At 37.5% G+C, this 21,275-nt stretch overlaps 1 protein-coding gene across 1 annotated transcript; it reads left to right on the top strand.

Moving 5' to 3' along the window:
- The first annotated feature begins 19,231 nt into the window (after positions 1-19,231).
- Positions 19,232-19,990, top strand: LOC145796382 (uncharacterized). Its single transcript, XM_082881474.1, has one exon. It carries the CDS (start codon positions 19,232-19,234, stop codon positions 19,988-19,990), a length of 759 nt encoding a protein of 252 aa, XP_082737600.1.
- The last annotated feature ends 1,285 nt before the right edge of the window (positions 19,991-21,275 follow it).

Genomic DNA, 21,275 nt, shown 5'->3' with positions numbered 1-21,275 from the left:
TTTTATTTACCTAGTGGTTGTTTGGTATGTGCTAAAATAGCACATGCTACTTTAGTGCATTATCTTGTTTAGGTTACAATCATTTTATTTAAGTAACACCACATCTCTATCACATCACTTCAAATCCAACTCATTTTTCATAAAAAGTCAAAAAATATACTAATCTAGCAATTTCCAAACAATCCTTAGTCTATAAGAGTTACAGTGCTTACTTTCATGCTATTAGCGCTAGGAAATGCCTATTTTATGATATTTTCTATTATGTATGAGCCTATATAAAGACAGTAGTAAATAAAATCAAGTGGTTAAGAGGTGGCTTGAGATAATCTAAATAAGTGTACTTTTTGACTTTTTATGAAATATGAGTTGGATTTGAAAGAATGTAGTAGAGAGGTGATGTCACTTAAATAAGATAACGTGACTTAAATACGATAGTGACTTTTTAACTTTTAACTTTTTAGAATAGCCCAAAAAAGTCTCAACTTTTACCCAGCCAATACTTTTATCGTTTGGGAACTCTCCTTTTTAGCCAAAAAAATCAAAAAGTTACTAAATTAATCTAAAAGCCAACAATTCATACCAAAAAGTCAAAGATTCTATTTTCTTTTTACTTTTTGCATATCTTTTCGTAAAAAATTAAAAAATCATCCTAAATATACTAATTTTTTTATCTCATATTTTAACCAAATAATTAAAAAATTATTAAATTAGCCGGTTTCCAAACGAGAGCAAAAGAAGCAAGGGAATAGTCAAAACAAAGCTTCATTGAAATCAGAGAAAGTCTTCGGCTCTATTTGGTTGTTAATTCAAATCAATTTTCAACACGTGAGCTCGCGCATGACGTTTGGATACGACATTCAAAAGTTGATTCCACGTGTTAATTCAAATTACATTTTGAAAATCTGTTTTGCAGCTTGTATCTCTCTTTCAACGTTTCTGCCTTCTTCATCGTCTCTGCAACTTTCACGTGAACCTCATCTATATCAGTCCTTTAGATTCATCATGGGTGGCTTCTCTGTATCAAACATCCTACTTCAGATTCATCACGGGTGGGTTTTAGAAGTCAGATTCATTTTATAAATAATGAATCCACCCAACCCACTCTGTACTGGTATCATATTTCACAAATCGACTGAGTTACGATTTGTGCGTTGCGGACAATTTTTATTACGGGCAACCAAACAACGACTGCGAGGTAAAATTACTCAAAAATTTATTTACATATTTTCTTATAGGGAAATTATTTGAGAAATTCATCCTAATTTTTTTTTATTTTTTTTCAGGTCAAATTTATCAAATTTATTGTCGAATCCGACGAGCAAACAGTGGTACATTCAATCAGTATACACATTCCATCACCGGCGATAACTATTCAACTCCCACTAATCTGGTAAATAAATCCTTCATCATTCATCTGTTATCTGAAAATGATTTCAGACGAGTCGATAAATGTTTTCATTCTTCATCATTCATCCTGAACTGTTTCAACTTTTTAGTTCTTCAAGAATAGTCAGTAAATCATTCATCTGTTATGTATAAATGATTTCGGAGAAGTTGAAATCAGTTCCTAAATGGTTTATGAGAAATTGTAGAGGCATATTTTCCATTTCAGATCGGTTGTTATTTTAAATTATGAACTATTTGAACCTTTCATCGATCAGAACCTGAAGCGAGAGTGCCTGGGACACCCGGCCGATCGTCCTGCAGGTCATCCCGCCGGTCTTCCACCCGGTCCTCCCACCTCTTCCGGTTTTGTCTTCCCGTTTTCCATTTCTTCCTTAATGGTTTGAACCTACCGGTCCTCCCCTCAACTGTTTGAACCTACCGGGCTTTTTTACTGATTTTTTTTCCTTAATTTTTCTTTTACTGATTTGTTTCCTACTATTTAAACACAATGTTAACTGATTTTTTTTTATTATTTGTTGAATGTTTTTTTTTTTGTGGTTATATTTCTGCTATTTAAATTCAATTAATCTGCTACGTACTTTTTTTCTCGAAATAAAATCATATGTTCTTTTTCCTTTATCTGTGTTCTCCTTCAAACCAGTTTAAATATAATTTGTATGTTTATAGATGGATGGAAATAATTCCGACGACAATGAGAACACCAAAATGTGGACGCTCAGAATTGAAACGAAATTAATAAATATGCTGAGAGATGAGGTTAGAAACAATCAAACAACGGGCCGTACTACTTCGTGGACAATTAGGCATTGGAATCATTATGCAAATCAGTTGCACAACATATATGGATTTCGGTATACAGGTGTCAAGGTGCGCCAAAAATATCAGCGATTGAAAGCTGATTACCAGACATTTAAGCGACTCCAGGCACAGACTGGTCTGGGATGGGATCCTATTATAGGCACTGTTGTTGCACCCAATGAATTTTGGGATAAGGTTTTCCATTAATCTATACTATTTTCTAAATTTATTTTAAATATTTCATGATATATACAGTGCTTAATTCTTGTTTTGTACTTGTTGTAGGCTAGCAGAAATGTGAAGAAGTTTAGGACAAAAGGGTTTGAATATTTTCAAGAAATGGCAGAAATTGTTGAAAATTGTTGTGCCACAGGGGCCCTGTCTCGTGCATCCACACAAGGACCCCTTGACTCAGAAGAAGAAGATGACATGTTAAATAAATTTTGGAATGCTGATGCTGGTGGGAGTAACGCTGGTGGGAGTAATGCTGCTGAGGCCATTCCTGTTGACTTATTCGAGGATGAGTATATGGATCCAGCAAAGGGCAAAAGTCACAAGAGGGGCCCTGCAACCAGCCAGACTGACAGTGGTTGTTCCAAAAAGTCCCGGTCAAGTGGGTTTGATGATGTGTGCGCAGCTTTCACATCCTATATACAAGCCAAAACAGGACATTCACGTGCATGAGAAAATGAGACTGAGGCTGTAAGTGCAGGTGGTGATGATTATTCCCTTGATGCATGTCAAGATGCATTGCTAGAGCTCAGGGACATACCACCATTGCAGTACGTTAGGGCATTGACACTGTTCAAGGATAAAGAATGGCGAAGGTTTTTTATGCACACTCCTACCCATTTGCGCCTAGCCATGATCCTCACTTTGCAGTGACTGAGAAGTTCTGTTTTGCTTGTGTTCGCAAATCTTCTTAGCTGAACTGTTTGATGATTTCATTATTCTTGATTTGGTTTTTTTTTTTTTTTTCATTCCATCATATCCTCTTTCCTTTTCTATGTTCGTATGTTTTTTTTTTTTTTGAACTTTTAAATGTTTTCTGTTATATTAAAACTATGTTCTGTTATTATAATATCACCATGTGTTAAATAAATTTTGTTCTCATCTGAATTTTACTGTTTCACCAATAATGCTAACTATTACAGCATGAATAACAAATTATTTAATTATCCTTTTACTGTGATGTAGACAAAACCATATGGCATCCGACAGAGAAAACAATACAATGGAGCTCTCATCAGAGGAGGATGAGGTTGTTGATGATTTTATGGATTTTTTGATGATTGCTTTAATGCATGACCATATCAACGCGTCAAGTAGTCGCCGACCGCAGCGAACGTGTCCATTCAGAGGTGATGATTACATCTTCGGCCTATTAAATGGACATCCAGAAACAATGATGAACGTCATGTGAATGGATGCACAAAATAAGGAAACAAATAACCAAAACAAAAAAAGGGAAAAAAATATAATCACCATATCTGTGAACCATTTTACTTGATTTTTGAACAAGTTAAGCATCATTATCAGGTGGTGTTGGAGGTGGAGGGAAATGTTGATGGTATAGCTGAGTGACTCGATAGTCAATCTGATTAATGCGGTTCCTTGTCAGTTCTGTAACAACCCAGATTTTTAATTATTCTGTAGAATTTATACTAATATTATTTAATCTCAGTTCGGAAAATATATAATTTATTATATATTATTATGTGTAATTTTATAATATAATTATTAAAAGTTTAGGGGTCAAAATATAAATAATAATAATAATAATAATAATGGACATAATAATAAAATAAATAATTAATTTTCTGTTAGTATGTGATAATGTGTAATTTAATTAAGAATTAATTAATTTATATAATTATATTAAAATATTAGGTCAAAGGGTAATTATCTTAAATATCTATTAAGGATAAGAATGAATCTATATAATTATGTATTAAATCTGAACGAAAGCGACGTTTGAGCCACGTGGAGGCTACGTACTCGTCTCTCCTCCCTATAAAAGGAGGAGACGTTCACTGGAGAGAAAAGGAGAAAGAAAGAAGAAAGGAAAGAAGAAAAGAAAAGAAAAGAAAGAAGAAAGAAAGGAAAGAAAGAGAAGAAAAAGAAAAAAAAAAAAGATAAGGAAGTTGAAAGAGTTTTTGATAGTGGAAAGAAAGAGTAAGGTATTAAAGTTAAGGTGAGTTATATTATACCTTGAGTTACCAAAATGTATTTTACGTATGTTTTAACTTACCAAAAACTGTTTTATACAAGTTATGTTTTTAATAAAAGTTATGTTTTATAAAGGTTTCAGTTACGTGGTTTATTTTCTGAACCCTATTTCCTTAAAAGGAAACCCATGGATATGTCTGTTTATATTTTAAAGAATATTTGGCTATGACCTTATATAAAATTATGTTTTGTAAGTACCACCACGGGAGTCCCACGCCTTGGGGGACTTAAATAATCACTGGCGTCTGTTTGGTTACTTTGTGGCCCTCTGATCCACTGACCTCTGTTTTGTGTTGACCAAAGTGCTGTGCGGAGCTAAGTACTACACTATTGTGGGAGCCACCTCTAGAATCCGTACGAGCCACCTCTTGAATCCGTACCTCTGTTCTGTGCGGACCAAAGTGCTACACTATTGTGGGAGCCACCTCTAGAATCCATACGAGCCACCTCTTGAATCCGTACCTCTGTTATGACTGTCACTTCTGTGACCTCTGTTCTGTTCTATTCTGTACCGTGGTTATGGCTATTTACTTACATAATCTATGTATTTCAGTTCTGCTATTCAAATGATTTCTGCTACTCAAAGGATTTATTTGTATAAATGTTTTGGCCTAATTAACTATCCATGGTTATTTCGTGTCCCTTATACTCTTGGTATAATATTTCTCACTCTGCCATGTGCTTATAGTTGTTTACCAATTTTCAGGAAACATGCGATTCAGAAATAACTTTTGGAAAGTGTTAGGCGCGGGGCTGCGGAATAGACATACACAGCACTTTTATTGATATTTTTCTATGTAAATATCGACCTTTTTGGTCAATAATTCTGTAATAAAAATAGAAGCACCAATGATTATTTTGGTACCCTTATTTAAATATTACTTCCGCTTGCGTTATTTGATTTGTTTATGAATTGGCCGTAGGTAACTTCAGTTACTGGCCATCACGATACTTAACCCTTGGGTACGGGGAGCGGGTCGTGACAAGTTCAGCACGTCTCTCTGAGTCTACACGAAACTCACCAAATTGATGAATTACTGAGTTCTGAGCGGTGGCAATTTCATCGAACAGAGTACCAAATTCGTCGAACCGAGTACCCAATGTATTGAGCTGATTAGCCATTTGTTGTTCCCATTGTAGGCGTTGATTGTACCATTCTTGTTCCAAGGCTAAATAATCAGTCCAATAATGAGGTTGTTCATGTGGGGGCATGGCATTGTCATTGGGTTCTTCCTTATCAGGTATTGGTTCATTTTCAAGATTAATAGAGCCCATCAAGGTGTCAGCACCACCAGCTCGGGTCAATGTATACTCAGAAATTAGTGAAGTGATTATGATCCATCCTTCACCTTTAAGGTTCACATCATGGGCTTTGAAAATTATGGTTAACAAAGCTCCAAAAGGTAGTGACTGGCCACTCAGAGTTTCAAATTTTGCAATCATCATTTCTTTTAGTAATACAAAGCATAAATCTAATTTTTGTCCAATTTCAAAACAATATAACAAGTAAACTTGAAAACATGAAACACGATTATAATGTCCTTTTTTAGGAGTGACATTTTCAACTATCCATCAATGGAGAATACGAATGTGAGGTTTTAAATGGCTGACTTCTAAATTAGTGCCGCTAAATCGGTTGTCCCAAATTGTGGTATAAATCTGACTGACATCATCAACAATTTTTTCTAAGGCAGACTTGTTTTGAAAATAACATTGTAAATCTCCTGTTTCAACTCCAATAATTTATGCAAAACGATGGCGAGAGAGTGTGATTGTTTTCCCCTTAACATAATAGGTAAGACTGAACGGTTCATTTTGTTGGTCACTCGGTGTCAAGTGAACATAAAATAATCGTAGAAGACGGGGATATATCTTATTTGGTAAATTATTTAATGGTAATGTAACAACCCTCGTCACTGTTTACCCATTAACCACTGATTACTGCTAAACTGAGACTGATTATGATTGGTAACTGAATTGATTGAAGTACTGAACTGACTATCTAAAATCTGGAACTGAATTGATTAAGTATATCTGTTTAATTGTATGTCTATCTGTTGACTGTTTGATTATTTGTTCATGCCTTTGTGTTTAACTACAAATTGAAGGCCTTATCGGCGGCCGATCCAGAAATTGATTAGTGTTTTATGATCAGTAGAATTTATGTGATTTTATAGTATATTTATTTGAAAATTGATTTGGTATGATTAAATTAGATTAAAATGGGCTAAATTGCATTGTTGACTTAATTACTATTTTGCCATTGTGAGTGGCCACTATCTAAGACCACCTTTGAGCCTCATTACACCTAGATCAAACATTTGCTCAGCTCATTTCCCTTGTTATTGCCGACTAGAGAGTGAGAATAGGGAGATCGGGTGATTTCATCTAGAATTGCTTGGAAATTGGAGGAATTGAAAGGAGTTCTTGCTAGATGGAACCTCAAGACTAGTAATTAAGGAACCTAGGTATGAATTTCATCCTCTTGATTGTGTCTTTAATTGATTCATGCATGGTTCATGTCTAATTGAGGAGCTAAGTCATAATTTAGTTCTAACATGTTGAACTATAGCTTAATTCATGCATGCATGTTTGGATTGTTGAGTTTTGAGTTGTTTTCATGGAAAAATGTTACATGCATGCTCATAATATGTTAAGTCCATGATTTCATCTTGTTTTGAAAAGAATTGGCTCATTGGAGCATATTTTGGAAGCTTAGAAGCTGGCTAAACTCATGCATGTCATGCTTGGATTATGCTCTTGAAATTTGGTTTGAAAATGAGTTTAATTGATCTTCCTTTGGGCTTTGATTTTACAAATTGAGCTTTGAATCATGTTAAACTATGAGCTTTGAAGTGTTTTCCAGAAAATGAGCCCATGAGGATCGAATTTGGTGTTTGAAACTTGATTTTAAGCTTGAAGTTCGAATCTGGGAATTCCAGATTTTGAACTCACGCTCGAGCGGGGTGACTGGCGCTCGAGCGTAGAAATCGTGCTCCCAGCATTTTGTTCTGTTTTTAAGTTAGCTCGAGCGGGGTAATTTACGCTCGAGCGGGACCTTGTGTCTTACGCTCGAGCGGGTGTCGAGCGCCCAATCGAGCGTGGATTTCACCTATCCAACACTTTTGACTGTTTTGCACTACGCTCGAGCGGTTGAGTATGCGCTCGAGCGGAAACCTTTGTCTACATGTCCGCTCGAGCGGAGTAACCTACGCTCGAGCGTGACCCCTATTTTCTGAAAATCCTGAAAATGCTTTTAAAGTGCATCTTTGCATTCTCATCTCATCCTAGGCATTATTAGGCCTAGTTTAAGGCATCTTAATAAGGATATAGATGCAGAACCACACCGAGGCAAATTAGGGATGAAGTTATTATTTTTCCAACTGTGTAGCTTAGTGTGTGTTCAATCTGTAAACTGTGTAGGGTTGGCGACTGGGGACGCGCTCTAGCTTTACTGTAGCCCAGAACTCTGTGAGTAACAACTGTGTAAAGATATGTTCAAAATGATTATCTTCTGAACAATTGAACTGTACTGCTTTCTGAACTGATACTGTTAATTGAATGAATGTATGTCCTATATTCTAAACTGTATTGTGGCATCCTTAGCAACTACTGTTTACTGTTACTGTTACAAAGATCTCTGTCTGTTCCCCTGTTGGAACCACTACTGTTTACTGATTGATGGCCATCATTGACTGTTCGGTCTTTCAAGACCTACTGTTTACTGTACTGTTATGCTAATGGATGTACCACATATGCCTGTATTGACTGAACGACTAATATACTGATTTAATGAACTGTTTTCATTACTGTAAGGACATTCATTCTTAACCTCTTTACGCATTATGTTATTCACTGGGCTTTAGCTCACTGCTCATATATATATGTAGGTGTACAGGCACCAGACTGTGGTTAGAAGCATCGGGGTAAGCTCCAGTTTTGTCAAGCCAACCACTGTGCCTCACTGCGAGGTTCCGAGCCTGTCAAGTTATGGCTTAGAGGTGTTTTAGTTCCCCCTTCTGTCTCTGTAACCATTTTGTTTACTGTACTGTACTGTTTAATAGGGATTAGGTCCCTGAACCGAATGACTGTATATATGTACATACTGTTTTGTACTGTTCATATATATGTGTATGAAGTCTTTTTGGCATCCAGATTGTCACAGCTCATTGGACATTATTTATTTACTGTTTTGGCTTTCGCCATGCCCCTGTACTCTGTTTTACTGTATTACTGTTAAGCAGGCCTTCGGTAATCTTGGATTACTGGTCGGTTACGGTGCTAAACCCATAGGGGCGGGTTTGGATCGTGACAGGTAACCATCCCATTGTATCTAATTTGCCAAGTAAGAGTGAATCATATTGAGAAGGTAGTTTTACGTTTCTCCTCGTAACAATTGGTCGTGTAATGAAATGTTCATAGGCTTGTTCATGATGATATGTTGCAAAATCATTAGTTGGATAGCCATCATGTTGTTGCTGTGGTGGTGGTACAGGGTTTGAGGATTCACCAAGTTCGGGCCTGGTTCGTTTTGTTCTTGGCATGATTGTTCTTGGCATGATGACTGCAAAAGTGAAAGAAAATTGTATATTAAAACATATGAGAGGTAAGAAAAATGTATGAAAAATATATCAACCATTAGTACATTTTTGTGCATACAAACTTATTTTTATGTAAAAAATAAATATAAAAAAATTTGGTGACAAAATTTAATTAGGCAGATGCCATAGAAACAAATTTTTATACAAAAAAAAATCATAGGGAATGACATTTCTCATTTATATTGGGTTTGTTTCATACAGTTTATTATAACTTAGAAACTGATAATCAGAAAAATAAATGATAGTGTGACAAAATTAGAAAAGAAATAAGAAAATATAACAGATGAAAATGGAACAGATATGAAACAAAGCCAACAGATACGGAGACTGGGCCGGGATGACCGGCCGGTAGACCACCGGGATAACCGCCCGGTTGTCCTCCTCTTCCCCTCCCTCTGAAGCTAATGTCTGAAGCTAATATAAAGATGAACTGGCATCAAAACTAACCTGTAAATTATGGAAGTGGAGAAGGAGAACCTAATGAGATGCTAGATATGCGTTATTTCTCTAATTTTTGTTTTCTGATGTAACTGGAGAAGGTGTTTCTAAGATGGTGAAGTTGGTGTGGTAAACGGAATGAGATTCAGATTTAATAAAAAGGGTGAGGTTCAAAAGGTTCATATTGTATGTTTTTTTTTTATTTACTTTTCATTTGTTAAATATTATTTGTTTTTAATATTATTACTTTTTTAATGATATCACATCCGTATACTTAGTACACAGCTGCATCCTCTCCTTTTTCTTTACCTCAGTGTTGAACACACAGCTATGAAACAATAGGGGGTAAGTAGTAAGTAAGTGAAATTACTATCTTACCCTTTATATTTTGTTCTATGTAACCAGTTTCCATTTAAGTGAAGAGGGGCATAATAGTCATTTCGTATGCCAATCCCCACAATTATATGAGCTCAACGGGTACAATAATGCATTGCATTTCTGTTATCACATCTGGACGAAATTCATAACATGTAATAAATGGAAAAAAAAATTTGATAATGTTTTTGTAAGATTTACGTTATGATTTGTATTTTAAAATATTACACTTAGTGTATTTATTCCTTCTTTATTAATATGTATTTTTAAAAGTTGTTGACTTTAACAAAATGTTAGAAAAAAATTAAAAACGTATTTTACAAATGAATTGATAGAAAAATTAATTGGCAGAAAATAATTGACATAGGTTTGTTTTAAAATGAAAAAATTATTTCAAAAAAACAATTGTTCAAAAAAATTACAAAAAAAAAATAATTGACAAAAAAAATCAATTTTTAATTTCAGTATTTTAAAAATAGTTTGGTTATTATTGTTGATAAAAAATATGGATATCGATACATGAGTTGTGTGCTTGATGATAAATTATTGGTTTAATTAAGTTTTGAAAATTATTTTCAAAACACATCACCAAACAAATTTTCACCTTTCACATGTCACATCAAACTTTCAAAACTTATGGGTGGTTTGGGATGCTCTAAATAAGTGTACTTTTTGACTTTTTATGAAATATGGGTTGGGTTTGGATTGGGTTGAAGTGATGTGGTAGAGAGGTGATGTGACTTAAATAAGATGATGTGACTTAGGCCAAGTTTGGGAACTTGTAAAAAAGTTAAAAAGTCAAAAAGTTATTCAAAAAGTTAAAAAGTTAACACTATTCACCAAAAGTCAACAATTACGGTTGCACAACTCCCAATTCGAATTTTTCCCTACAAATCAATTTTTATAATTTTTTATTACACATTTTTTCATAAAAAGTCAAAAAGTTAACCCAAATATCCATATTTTCAACCTCAATTTTTTAGTCCAAAAAGATAAAAAGTGCACTTATTTAGGACACCCCAAACAACTCCTTAAATAAGATAGTGACTTTTTGACTTTTTTAGTACATGACAAACAAGGCCTTAATTCAAAATACATCTTCAAAACACAATTCAACACTCTATTTAAAAACTATAACTAAACAAATTTTCTACACTCAAATTATAATTCTACAACCCACAAACTCAAAATACAACTCATACTCTCAAATCACATTTACAAAACACATCCAAACGCAGGCTAAGTTCCTCCGTGTAGATTATTAATTTCAAAAAAAATTAAATTTTTTAAAAGTGTAATAAGATAGTAGAAGTATGATTCATAAAAATAAAAAAATACCCCAGTATAATTTTATCATATTTTGTCCATTTTCTAAAAAATAGATGAAAAAAACATATAGGTTTCATTTGTTTTAATGTATTTATATACCTACATTGCACTAACATAATCTTTTTCTAGTGTTTGGTTAATACTTCAAACTGAAACAAAAACTTTGTACAGTATGCATTGGTTAGAAACAAATAAGAAAATGAAAATGAGTTAATTAGACATTTTAACTAGTAACAAATATTATATAACAACAATGATAAAGAGTTCTAATTTTGAAATTCTAAAGAAAGTTCTAGTGATGTGGCAAGAGAAAAAAATAAAAAAATAAAACAAAAATATAGACAGGCACATCACAACACATATGGGCCCCAGTCCTTGTTACATCACTGGAGTTCTTTTTAGATCTTCAAAATTAGAGTCCTCAATCTTTATTCATTATATAAATGGTATGTTGAAATCGTCTAGTGTATTAGGGATGCTATTAAATCCACGAGTAATGATTGAAGCCTCTACAAAAACTTCACCCCCACAACCCCTACATCATTCTATGTGAGAGAAAGGAAAAATAAATAAAACAAAAACACAAATGAACCAATCACAAACATTTGGAAGTCATGAGGGTCCTAAATTAAGAGTCCCAAGCTTTTTCCTAAATCCAAGATAAGACCGTGATGACTTCATGGATTGAGACAAGTCATAATATTTTTTTGCCGCTTAAATTGAACCAATTTATATATATGTATATATTTTTAAAAATTTTATTTATATTGACATGTTTTTGTCTTATTGTTATGTCACAATGAATTTTGATTACACTTATAAGTTTTATATACAAAATTATTAGGTAAACGAAAAAAGTATTAGAAGCTTGAGTCAATTTTGCAGTTGATTTAATTTATATTGATTATATTTAAAGCTTAAATTAGATTTAATTTGTATTGGCTTGTATTAAATAATATTTTACTCTTAGTTTGTGGCATGTCTAAATGTTAAAAACTTATTTATTTTAATTATTTATTATTGAGTGATTTGCTTATTTTTAATATAGTGGAATCGTTTAGGTTGGGTTGGATTGGTTTTAGTACACGATTGGTTTAGTTCTAAGTCCAAAAACTCAAAATCGATTACGATTGGGTTGGTTTCAAATTTAGTGACAAACAAATTATGAACACCTCTACTATGCATTGGGTAGAAACAAATAAGAAAAATGTTAGGCATCTCAAGAAATCTATTAATGTTTTTAAATGTTTCACATGGGTATGAGAGTCATACTCATATAAGACATTTAATAAAAATATTAATATACCTCTTAATGTCTCTAATATTACTCAACAAATAAAAAAATCAGTGATGATAGAGACCCCCGGGACCCCACACCCTTACACATTTTTTTAGAGAGAGGAGGAGAGAGAGGGAAAAAAATAATGAGTGGTCACAAATCAATTGAGAGTTGTGGGAATCACAAATTTTGGAAATCCCAAGTATTATTCTAAAAAAAAAAATGAGTTAATTAGACATTTTAACAAACAAATATTATGTAACTGATATATTGAAGATGTCTAGTTTATTAGAGATGTTATAAAAATCAACCTAGATAAGACCATGATGACTCCATGGATTGAAACCCAAAATATTTTTTTTGTCGGACAAAACATGTGGAACACATCTTGGACCTATATGGCATTCACACTTTGAGCAAATATTTAAGTGAGTTATTCAGAAGTCAAAGAGCTGTTCCTCGCGTTGCACCTATGCCATTTTTATTGGGGGAGGAAGTGTTTAAGGGTATGTAAATTTTCATAAAAACATAAAAATTATCTTGTAAAATCGTATAATTTAAACACAAATTTGCGTAATTTAATTCATAAAAATTTGAAAAATCACAATTTATCATAAACTCTCATAAACATATGTGAGTCACCTTACAAAATCGCATAACTTAATATAAATTCGCGTAAGTTAACTCATAAAAATGTATCGTAAGTTCTCACAAAAATGTGTAACTTACATCACAAAAATACGTAAATAAATGGCATACCATATGCTTTGCACACTCAAGAATTATTGTTTCTAATCAATAAATTTAGATATTAATCTAAATTATATTATTAAATTATCTTTTTTCTTATGTGATTATACTTAAAATATATTATATAATTTTACTTTAATATTAGCCCACCCCATCGACAAATCTTGGGTCTGGCCGTACTTGGGAGTGGATGATGTTGGTTACGAAGGAATATGGAAAGTAGAAAAAATAATAATATGGATGCAGAGTGAGCGGTGGCTCACAATTATGAAGAAAGGGTTATATCATCAAAGAATGGAATGATGTATATGGGGTAGAGGAAGGGAAAGAGGAGATGGAGGCATTGGTGAAAATGAAAACATGGTGAGAGTAAGAGTGAGAAAGGAAGAAGCGTTACTTGTAAAGAGAAAGAGATATGGCGTTTTGAGATTGACAAAGATGACCATGGTAAGACGTGGACAATAAGGTAATTTTGTTTGAACATCAAAGGGTAATAAGGTAATTTTATATTTTCTATCACAAATGTTCAAAAAAAAAAAAAAAAGGTCTAATAAAGAGGTTAGTTAATTTCTCAAATGTGAAAGGAAAATTGTATTAAACACAAACTTCCAAGGTTGTCAATGTAATTTACCCTAAAAATGTTACATTTAATTCTTTCTCTTTTTTTTCTCATTTTCTCACCACTACACACAAGTAAGTCGGTCACATGTGCATTTATCAACGTGGATCTCATTATTGTATAATAATAAGAAAAGAAAAATGCTATGGACCTCAAATTATCTACCAAATTTTCTATCAAATCTCTCATATAGGTGTGAGACCCACACAAACCACATGTGTGTGGGTCTCATGTTTGGTATAAAATTTAATAGATTATTTGGGATTCCTAGCATCACTCATAAGAAAATAATATAAAAAATAACAATGTATAGCATTACGCATTAACAAAAATATGTAAAATTCACTTACTTACGTCGACATAAATAAGAAATTTTAATTAAAAAAAATAAGAATATATATATATAATAATTAAGAAAAATATACATTCATATTTATATTTATAAATATAAATATATTATATTTAATTATTAATTAAAATTTTAAATTTTAAATAAAAATCATTCAAACTAGTAGAAAGTGACTTATAAATCAATTTATTAATTTTTTAATTTATTTAGATCACATTACTTTTCTTTTTTTCTTATACATTTTTTGTAATAAATAAAAAAATCAACTTATTTAGTACTTCTTAAATAACTTTGTATATTATATGCTCTAAAATCCACCGAGATAAGAACATGATCCATTGAGACTAGCCAAAATATTTTTTTTTTGCCGGCTAAAAACTTTGTATATGCTCTAAAATTCACCAAGACAAGTACATGACGACACCTCATATTGAGACTAGCCAAATTTTTTTTTTTTTTGCCAGCAAAAACATGTGGAACACATCTCGACCTATCTATCATTTACACTTTGAGCTAATATTTAAGTAAGACATTTAGAAAATTGTTAGTTGGCCTAGGGCAGCTTCACGTGTTCCGCCAATGCCATTCTTATTGGCTAGACCCTTTGTTGGTGATAGGGGTGTTTGCAGATCAAATGACCTTTCATCTACCATTTGTTCAAACTTAGATGGATTAAAAAAATACAATTCGCATTCTCGCTTGTTCAGTTGGCGGATACAGATTGAGCGGACCGTGCAGACTGGCGAGTGAATGTAGAATGATTTGGTAGTATGGGCTTTACTATTTTATGTTTTTCTTAAAACTTTTTTAGAGTAATTTTTTACTATTTTATGTTTTTCTTAAAACTTTTTTAGAGTAATTTTTTACTATTTTGAGAATCTAAAATTTTTTATTGTTCATTTTTTATAATTAAAATTGACATCGGTGGGCCCACAAAAGCTTTTGGCCCACCACTTAGAGCCCAATTCACGATTCAAACACTAAAGCCCAGCATCATTGAGAACCTAACGTTGCACCAAGAGCCAACGGCATCTAAACACTTGTCAAGAAGGGAACTAGTCACGTAAGCAGACAAAGATCCTGCAGAGTTATTGCATTACACATCAGTTATTAATGAGGCTCCTGCAGCATTAAATGCGATAACCCCTTCACGTCGGAACGAGCAGCCTTACCGTGAATAATGCAAGCTAGAGTATAGACTTTCGGCCAACACGACAGGTCGGAGTGGACAAGGAAATGATGGACAAAAGATATAAGGAGGCTTCCAAGACATAAAAAGGTTAAGTTCTCTATTCTTATTCTCTCTCTCTACACCGTCAATCTGCTCTCTTCTAATTTGATCGTCGGAGGGTCCGCTGGTGGACTCCCGTTCCTCGTTGGACATTTTTGCAGGCACACCAGCAAACTTAGCAACCAGTACAGGGTGTAGGAAGTGTGGGTCTGCCCGACCCGTCCTCTCTTGGATCAGCAACATTATCAGTTGGCCCTATCTGTGGAAACACCACTCTGGGTAGCAGTTGTGTTCATTGTTGTCGGAGATCCGTTCCCGATAACTTCTCCCTATCTGTCATCGAGGTGGATGGTTACAATGAGATCCATGGCTTCCCAACACAACGTCATCGACCCCCAAGCCGACCTTCCTAACCCAAACAACTCAAATAACCCACCTCAGTACTTCATAGAGCTCATCAACAACATCAACCGCTTGGCGCGAGCAAAACCAGGCCTTGATCAACGCTTTGCTCCAGCGAAACCTCCCTATACCTCCTCCACCACCACAAGATATCCCTCTCAATTGTGAATGGATCCCGAGCCATCCTTTCCAACAAGCCCATCTATCCAACTTAGAGGGTTTGCAAGCCCCCTCTCAAGACATGAACCCGCCACCTCAGGGTTTACATCCCTCGATTCAAGCACCTGCTCCTAAAGGAGAGGCTAGTAGCCTCCACTACACTCTATAGCGGACAATGTTCCTATTTGGGATACGAAACTTCGAGCCATGAAACTCCAGCTTCAAGGAGTCATGCAAAACATGCAGAATAAACCCTTCACAACAGCTAACTCCCTGTTTGTTACCTCTATCAGGGACAAACCTCTACTCCCCAAGTTCAAAATGCCCTCGATCGACTCCTTCGACGGCACAACGAATCTAGTTGACCATTTGGAGACCTACAGGACCCTCACGATCCTCCATGCTTTTCCTGACGAGATCATGTGTTGGGCTTTCCCCGTGATGCTTAATGGGTCGGTTCGACTATGGTTTAGTCAGCTACCGTCGGATTCTGTCTCTACTTTCCAACACCTAAGTGATTCCTTCCTGAGCCATTTCATTGGTGCTTAGCGCCAACGGCGCTCGGCAACTCAACTGCTTAATATCGGACAGACGGAAGAGGAGTCACTATGTAGTTTTGTCACCCGTTTTAACACTGAGGCCCTATAGGTGGCGGAAAACGACGACAAGGTCATCCTCACAGCCTTCATGGCCGGCTTACGATCGTCCAATTTCCTCTTCTCCCTTTCTAAAAACCCTCCAACCACCATGGCCACCTTCCTCTCCAAAGCCCAAAAATATATGAACGCTAAAGACTATTTGGCAGCCCGCCAAGATACCACACCTAAAAATTCAACCCCTAAGGACAAAAGAAAAGAATCTGAACCCAGATCCTCCTAATATACACAGCGACCCCCTCAATATATTGACCGACTTGCTTGAATCGACTGACCGGCCCTAACCAGACCGTCCGGTCGGTTCGACCGATACACCCCCCTCAATTCCCCTATGCAGCAAGTCTTGAACCAAATCCAACGAGATTACAACCTAAAATGGCCGCAACCATCATGGTCTCCCTCTAATCGGCGAGATCAGTCCAAGTATTGCTGATTCCATCAAGACCACGGCCACAACACTGAGGAATGTGTTAACCTTAAAGACCAGGTAGAGGATTTGATATGCCAGGGATGCCTCAGTCGGTTCACTGCAGCCCGTCCCCAACAACGACCAAAGACCGACCTACCGGGGGACCACCGCCGATATAACCCCCTAACAACCTGCACAACCTCAGCGAAACAATGATCGGCCCCCACCACCACCCGGGGTGCAAGGCAATCCCGCTCCCCTCCCGTCGGAGAGATCAGAGTCATCATTGGCGGGCTTGCATGCGGAGGGCTATCTCGTTCGACCCAGCGAACCGAACTCAGAAGAACCAAACAAGGCTCCGACAAAGAAGTCATGACATCGGATCGCCCCTTCAAACACCCCAAGCAATGTTCTGAACCCATCACCTTTACAGAGGCCGACTGCATAAGCATTCGTTACCCCCACGACGACCCCCTCGTCATCTCCGCTCTCCTATCCAATTACAAAGTTAGACGGGTGCTTGTCGACAATGGCAGCTCTTCAGATATCATCTTCCTGACCGCCTCTCACCAACTCAAGTTCGGAGAAGAAAAGTTGTCCCCTCTCCAAACCCCGCTAGTCGGCTTCACTAGCGATCGGGTGACCTCTATAGGCTCCGTCGACCTTCCCATTACCATCGGAGAATATCCACAGAAGACCACCAAGCTACTCACTTTTCTCGTTGCCAACTGTCCTTCTGCTTATAACATAATCCTCGGACGCACGACATTCAACGCTTTCCAAGCTGTCACCTCCACATACCAGTTGGCCATGAAATTCCCGACCAACCTCGGGGTCGGCACCGTGAGGGGTGAGCAGAAGATGGCCAGAGAATGCTACATCACCTCACTAAAAGAGGTCAAGCTGAGGACGCTATGATCATCAAAAATCTCGACGTCAGAGACGAGGACGAGTTAGTCAGAGGTGAACCAGTAGAGGAACTTGTCGAAGTGCCCATTGATCCTACCAACTCAGCCAAGACAGCCAGGATTGGCAGCCAACTAACTTCTCAGGCCAAGGCCAATCTTATAGCTCTCTTAGCCGAGCACAACAATGTCTTTGTTTGGACCCATTCAGACATGCCAGGTATCAATCCCTCTTTCAACACTCACCGTGTTAGTATTGAGCCCCAGTTTCTACCTTTCCGACAGAGACATCGTATTTTTCACCTGGAACGCAACACCCTCATTGCCTTTGAGGTGGATAAACTACTGAAGGCACAATTCATCAAAAACATGGACTACTCCAGGTGGCTTTCCTATGTAATCTTGGCCCGCAAAAACAATAGCAAATGGCTACTCTGCATTGACTATTTCGACCTCAATCGGGCTTGCCCTAAAAATAGTTATCCCCTTCCCAAATAGATCTGCCGGTCAATGCAACTGCCGAACATCAGATGCTTAGTTTCATGGATGCCTTATCCAAATACAATCAAATCCTAATGCATCGGGCCGATCAGGAACACACCTCCTTCATCACGGACAGAGGAACTTATCACTATCGTGTCATGCCATTCAGCCCGAAAAATACTGGAGTAACTTACCAACGCCTGGTTAATGCCATCTTTAAACACCAGATAGGTCGGAACATGGAAGTCTACATCGATGACATGCTAGTCAAGAGTAAACTCTCCTCCGATCACTTGGCAGATCTGCGAGAGGCCTTTGAAACCTTACGCAAATATCAACTGAAGCTAAATCGAGAAAAGTGTGCCTTCGATGTAGGATCTGGGAAGTTCTTGGGCTTCATGGTTAGCCAACGGGGCATTGAGGCTAACCCTGAAAAGATCAAGGCCCTGATAAAAATGCGGTCTCCCAGAACAGTCAAGGAGGTTCAACGACTCACGGGCAGAGTTGCCGCCCTCAACCGCTTTATTTCCCGGGCAACCAACAATTGCCTACCATTTTTTAAAGTCCTCCGATAGGCGTTCGAATGGAGCACTAAATCCGATGAGGCTTTTCAACAACTGAAGCAGTGCATAGCCAACCCTCCATTCCTCTCTTAAGCACTGCCAGGCGAAACCCTCTTCCTCTACCTAGCTATGTCAAACACTGTGATCAGTGCTACCCTCATCAGGGAAGACGGCTCTGTACAACGTCCATTCTACTACATTAGTCGCGCTCTCAGGGGGTTAGAACAGAACTACCCTCTCCTGGAAAAAATGGCCCTCGCCTTGATCATAGCCTCCAGACGCCTCCGACCTTATTTCCAAGCCCACTCCGTTGTGGTTCTCACTGACCAGCCTCTAAAAAAGGTCCTACAACAACCAAAATTGTTAGGCAGACTTACGCAATGGTCCGTCGAGCTAAGTCAATTTGATATCTTTTACCGACCTCGAACAACAATCAAAGGTCAGACTGTCACTGATTTTATCTTGAAATTTACCAATCTCACTCCGAACATGCCTCCTCTGCCAGCACACTTCATCGCCGATCTAGAAGACCCCTATTCCTGGACCCTTAGTATTGATGGTTTATCTCGCAAAGAAGGTAGTGGAGCCGGTCTTATCCTCACCACTCTAGAAGGTGAGTACTTCAAGTGTGCCCTCCGTTTCCTGTTCGATGCAAGCAATAATGAAACCGAATATGAGGCCTTGATAGCAGGTCTTCGACTAGCCAGAGACATTGGTGTAAGTCATATCCAAGTATTCAGTGATTCCCAATTGATTGTTGGACAGATTACAGGGGAGTTCGACACAAAGGAAAAGACGATGCGAGCATACAGGGACACTGCCCTTCCCCTTGTCCAGCTCTTCAATACTTTGCAGATCAGGCACATTCCTTGGTTAGAAAACTCCAACGCAGACGAAATGGCTCAACTAGCCTCGGCCGACCAGTTAGACTTCAGCCATGGCATCCGCATTGAATACCTGGCCCATCCGACTACTCAGCCAGAACCACAGGAAGTTCAATTCCTCTAGAATGAATTGATCCCATGGGCTCAAGGCATCCTTTAGTTTTTTACACAATGAGAGCTACTCGATGATAAACAGCAACCCACCAAAGTCAGAACCCGGTCGTCCAATTACGTCCTCATCAGCAGCCTACTATACAAACGAGGATTCTCACGCCTATACCTCAGGTATCTCAGTCCTGCTCAAGCGACCTATGTGATGAGAGAAGTCCACGAGGGCATTTGTGGTAATCATTCGAGTAGAAGATCTCTAGCCCACAAAATCCTCCGCACCGGCTACTTCTGACCTACTCTCAATTAAGATGCCAACGAATTTGTACTAAGTGTGATAAATGTCAGCACTTTGCCAACATCCCTTATGCTCCACCAACAGAACTGATCACACTCAGCAGTCCCTACCCATTCGCTAAGTGGGGCATCGACTTAGTCGGTCATTTGCCCACTGGCAGGGGCCAAACCAAGTTCGCGGTGGTTGTCATTGACTACTTCACCAAATGGGTGGAAGTAGAACCCCTTGCTACGATCATTGAGCGAAACACTACTAGGTTCATCTGGCAGTCAATCGTGTGTCGATTTGGAATCCCCCAAGCCATTGTTTTGGACAATGGCAAACAATTCGACAATGCCAAGTTCTGAAAATTCTGTGAAGAGCTCAACATTAGGCCCTGTTTCTCTTCCCCAGGCCATCCCCAAGCTAATGGGTAAGTCGAAGTCACCAATCGCTCCTTTCTGAAGATCATCAAGACTAAGTTGGAAACCGTTAAAGGACTCTGGGCCGAGGAATTGCCGAATGTACTCTGGGCTTATCGAACGACCGCTCGAACCCCTACTAGGGAGACCCCATTTCCCCTAACATACGGTGTCGAGACAGTTATCCCAGTGGAAATCGGCCTGCCGACCCCTCGGGTCTTACACCCGAATCCGGAATTAAATAAAGAGTTGCGTCGGGCAGACCTGGACCTAATTAAAGAGCTCCGAGAGACAACTACTACCAGACGGACATCATATCAGCAGAAAATGAGAACACATTATAATCGCAAAGTCCGACCGAGAGAGTTCATAGTGGGAGACCCAGCCTTACGCAAAGCAACCCTTGCCACTAAAAATCTGACCGAGGGCAAGCTGGCAGCCAAATGGGAAGGACCTTATGTTGTCAAGAGCAGACCCTGCCCAGGTACTTACCGTCTCCAAGATATGGAAGGTAGAGACCTCCCCCATCCATGGAATGTCGAGCACTTGAAGCGTTTTTTCCAGTAAAATGGCATCTCCTATTTTTATATCATTCAATTGTT

Source organism: Camellia sinensis, chromosome 7 (genome assembly GCF_055761805.1).
Source record: "Camellia sinensis isolate YWXY chromosome 7, ASM5576180v1, whole genome shotgun sequence".
Taxonomy (NCBI): domain Eukaryota; kingdom Viridiplantae; phylum Streptophyta; class Magnoliopsida; order Ericales; family Theaceae; genus Camellia; species Camellia sinensis.
The sequence above is the reverse complement of the archived record's forward strand: the minus strand, read 5'-3'. Positions and strand labels throughout refer to the sequence as shown.